The 4,446-nt window shown below is 43.2% G+C and overlaps 1 protein-coding gene across 1 annotated transcript in view; it reads left to right on the top strand.

Moving 5' to 3' along the window:
- LOC107662765 (protein turtle homolog B-like) overlaps window positions 1-4,446 on the top strand; it is a 77,908-nt gene that overhangs the window by 51,416 nt on the left and 22,046 nt on the right. Inside the window, exon 5 of the mRNA XM_016452845.1 lies at window positions 2,050-2,167. Within this exon, the coding sequence (XP_016308331.1) occupies window positions 2,050-2,167 (118 nt within the window). The remainder of the gene's footprint in view (window positions 1-2,049; window positions 2,168-4,446) is intronic.

Raw genomic sequence — 4,446 nt, 5'->3', positions numbered from 1 at the left:
GCCGATATGAGCCTGTCGCAGATATATCGGTCTCGGCGAATATGCTGCTGATATGCCACCGATATGAAAATTTTTTTACAGAACATATAACGCAGATTAAATGCTTCTGAATGGTGTTCACTTAGAATTACTTAGTTTGTCCAGCAGAACGCGCGCTATTGTTTGCTACTGGCGACCAGGTCAGTGTAGTGTTGAGATGCGCGGATGAGCTCAAACTTCACCCGAGTCTGCTGCTTCAAATTATCCATCCGCCTCCCACCTGCACCTATATTTGATCATCACATTACAATGATTCTAATTCTTAGTTTTGCATGATGATATGATGAATGGACGGTTCATTTTTAACAGCAGATTCAGTGACGTTAGAGACTACAGCTGATCTGTGCATCATGGCATGCGTCTGCGGCGCATTAAAGCCTGTGTTACGGCCACCGGAGCCGATCGCGGCCACTCAGTCAATGCTGGTGTTTATACCGGCAGCGCCACGGCCCAGAACTCATGCTTATCACATCGGTCACATCACATCGCGCGGCGCTACAGAATACAATAGAACTTCTTGTATTTTGTCGCGCCGCTAGCATCCGGTGTAGAATAGAACCCATTATAATCAGTAATGTTGTCTACACTGGATGCAGTAATTTGATGCCTCGTTCTATTTATGATGAGCTGACACAAAGTTCAAATGATTTTCAATGGTCGCTTTGTCGCGTCCTGTTGCGGCGCAGACACGGTGTCAGCACAGTTTGTCAGTACAGTCAGTAACGTAGCAGATTGAAAAGTTAGTATCTTTCTGTAGTCCAATAGACGGCAGTGCGGTGGTGGCTTGAATCTGTTGAATGGTGATTTAACGCTACGTTGTCACCTGGAGAGACTCAATGCTAAAGTAAATAAACAACAATGTCTAATTTTACTCTCACAATGAGCATATCATATATGTTCATTTGATTACCAGAAAATACACAACACAGAATTTGTGAATTTTTTTTTATTCATTATTATTATTTATTCATTTTAGATGTATACATTTGGGAAAGCTGTGCTTCCTGCATAAACCTGCCCCTGTTGGTTTGACAGTAGCTTGCTTGCCCTACACAGTTACCTTTTAATAGTTACAGTTACAGTTTAATTTCTTAATTCAAGTTATATATATTTTGTTCTATTCGTGTTAAGTTATTTATAATAAGTGAAGTGAAGTTGATCAGTTGAATAATATAGCCTACACATAAAGAATATCGTCCGATATATCGATATCTGTCTTTTTTACGCCCTAATATCAGTATCGGCATCGGCCCCCCCCAAAAAACCATATCGGTCGGGCTCTAATATTCATATTATATTTCATTTTAATCTATTTTATAAATGCATTTTTTTAATTGTAGCAATACTTTTTTGTATTGAATGAAGATTGAATATGGTAGAAAGCAAACAAATATATGCAGCAATAAATGCATAATAAATTATTTTTTTTTTGTTTATTATTTTGAGGCAGGGGTTTTCAAAGTTTTTGATGACAAGGACCTTATAATAATTAATTTCACATATAAAGACCCATTTATGCTGTGTATAATAATATTACCGTAGAATTTTTTAAGACAGTATGCTAAAAATAGTGTTGTCAATTTCCAACCAGTCTTTAGAAAGCACAAAATTAAATTCAATGTATGCATGGTTTGAAAATTAATATTATATTATATTATATTATATTATATTATAAAGATCATCTTGTTTTAAAGATGTTTTAATGTTTTTACTGTAAATCACTTGATAAAATGCTGCATTGATAAAGTAGAAAATGGGAAAAAATGCATTAAACAATTAATTAATATCGTAATCGTATAATTGACAGTCCCATAAAATATACTTTGTTAAAAAAAATATCTCCAAAAATGGATGCACTTCTGGCCCCTTATGTCCTCATGGGATGAAAATTGGATATAAAGAACTCAATGCATATTAGCTACATGCTAAACCAACTAGTTACCACACTGATTTTTAACCATTTTGTCCATTTTGTGTAGCTCATGTTTAATACATATACTGTTTGTACAGGTGAGTGACGGTAGTCTGACGGTGCAGGCCATCACGCGGGAGGACCGGGGGGCCTACAGCTGCCATGCTCACAGTGACCAGGGGGAGGCGCTATATACCACCCGCCTTCTGGTGCAAGGTGAGCATCCACGGATTGCAATGTCTGTGTTGCAAACAAGTGAGCCGCACTAGTCTTCAAAAGTGAAGCCAGAGCGTTTCGATCACCCCCAGGTGGCTGGTCCCAGTATAGGTCATAAACCCCTCCCTCTCCATGTAATCTAATGGGACGTGAGACAAACTAAATAATTACATTTTAATTCAAATAATTTTTTTCCAAAGATGGTTTTCATAATTTTATGTAGTTTTTATCACACTGATGTAAGTTCAAGTATTTGTTTTTTAAATACGTTTTGTTTTATTTAGTTATTTGATGCTAGAAAAATGGGAGTGTGAAGTCATGATTGACAGCTGTGATTGACAGCTTCTCTAAACAAACTGAGGTGCCAACCGACTTTTTCAGAATTTTCAGGAGGAGATTGGAGTTGTATTTACCTTATTTCAACACAAGCCTCTTGTACGGCAATCAGCGGATAAAAATTGGAGCAGTCAATCTAATTAAAAAAGGGTTGTATGTACCTTATTTTAACACAATCCTCTCAGCAGACAAAAACTGGAGCAGTCACGCTAATTAAAACGGGGTCAGGGGCGTGTGCTTGCAATCGACTCTGCGGGAGTGTGGGCGGGACGCGGCTCCACTTCGCTCTCTACTGTGCAGACTCGGGTCCCGAGTTCACTACTGCGCAGACTAATTCACTTACTAAGTACTAAATCAGCGCAATATGGCCGCGCCCTATTGGGCCATTGGCGGCTTCACTTTTCTTCAATGGAAGAGAGTGAAGGTGCATCGTCCATCTTTTTTTACAGTCTATGGTTGCAACATATCGTAACGGGGTGAAGAATCACACGACAAGTAATCTCAATCAATACCCCGGAGGGTGGATTTATTCACAGATAGCACAGATAGGGGATAACCCCAGGCGGGCTAGGATTTCCTTCTTGACCTCCTTATATTGATCGGCGGGAAGAGCAAAGTATGCACGCTGCGCTTCGCCCGTCAGCATGGGAGCCAGCACCCGTGCCCAGTCATCCCTATGCCATCATTCCATGTTGGCAGTTGAAGGGACTAGACGGCCCGGCATCCTAGCCCGACGGCCGTGTAACGGGTGCGGTTCTCGTCCGGACCGCGGGTCCGGTAGCTCACGACTCTGGCGGCACAGGAGTCCCTCTATGCACCCTTCCTGGACCCACGAGGACACCAGCGTGCATGCACGGGGAAGAGACCGGTCTCCCGAGGAGAGGCGCGCTCGGCATTTAAACAGCGGTGGTGATGAGGCTCCATTCGGTTCAGGTGTGCCCCATCACACGCCACCAGCCCTGGCTATTTCAACGCCCCTCCTCCCTCACACACCCACTCATGTCGGGAGCTGGCGAAGGGTGGCGATTAAGGGACGGGGTGATGCTGATAATTAGGGGAAGGCAGCCGACTCGTCACATTCCCCCCCAAAGCGACATCCCCGTCATCAGGCCGCCGCCCACACGGGAGTGCTACCATCCTCAACCAGGCTCCAAGCGGTCGGAGTGGGCGGGGCGGGGATTCCTCTCCGGGCAGTTCTCCCTCTCGCACCGCGCCGGAACAGGGACAGAGAAACCGGGTTTTAGTCGACAGCCTCAACCAACCACAGGGTAAATGACAATAGACGAAACGTCACTTACCCCTTTGGTGGCTGGGAGGCCGTCTCCGTCGTTCCTCCGTCCCAGTCAGGGTCTTCACTAGCTTTTGCGAGCGAGAGGGGATGACGTCATCAGGCAGCTGTGACCGATCAGCCTGTGATGATGATGGCCAGGTGCTCCTCGCTTGCTTCCAGGGCGACGCTGATGAAGCTTCGGGACGCTCGTCACAATATCCATTGATTTTCCTTCTCCAGCAAAGAGATACATAAACAACAAACAAGCGCATCTATACACAAAAAGAAAACTTCTGATAATAGTCAGGAGAACAGGGTTTCCGCTTGGTCTTAAAAAGTCTTAAATTTAGTTGTATCAAATTTAAGGCCTTAAAAAGTCTTAAATTGTACAAGAAAGTCTTAATTATGATTTCAATTGGTCTTAAATTTGGGGACGGAAAGACCAGAATTGCGATATGGCTGAATGTGACGATTAAACTCCAAAAGGCTATGAAACATGAGCGGTGCACATTTCAAAGTCCGGTGCTGTGCTGCTTTGTGTTCTGCCGTTACCGGGGAAACAGTTATCAACTGTAACCAAGCTACCAAACGCTCCACCTGCTGGCAGAGAATGAATGTGCATTTTTAATACAACTGTTGTTTTGTTCAGAGTTCAGACCAATACAAAAATCGA

This window comes from Sinocyclocheilus anshuiensis, unplaced genomic scaffold (genome assembly GCF_001515605.1).
Source record: "Sinocyclocheilus anshuiensis isolate Anshui unplaced genomic scaffold, SAMN03320099.WGS_v1.1 scaffold1144, whole genome shotgun sequence".
Classification (NCBI taxonomy): domain Eukaryota; kingdom Metazoa; phylum Chordata; class Actinopteri; order Cypriniformes; family Cyprinidae; genus Sinocyclocheilus; species Sinocyclocheilus anshuiensis.
Note: the sequence above shows the minus strand (reverse complement) of the source record. Positions and strands in the feature narration are given on the sequence as shown.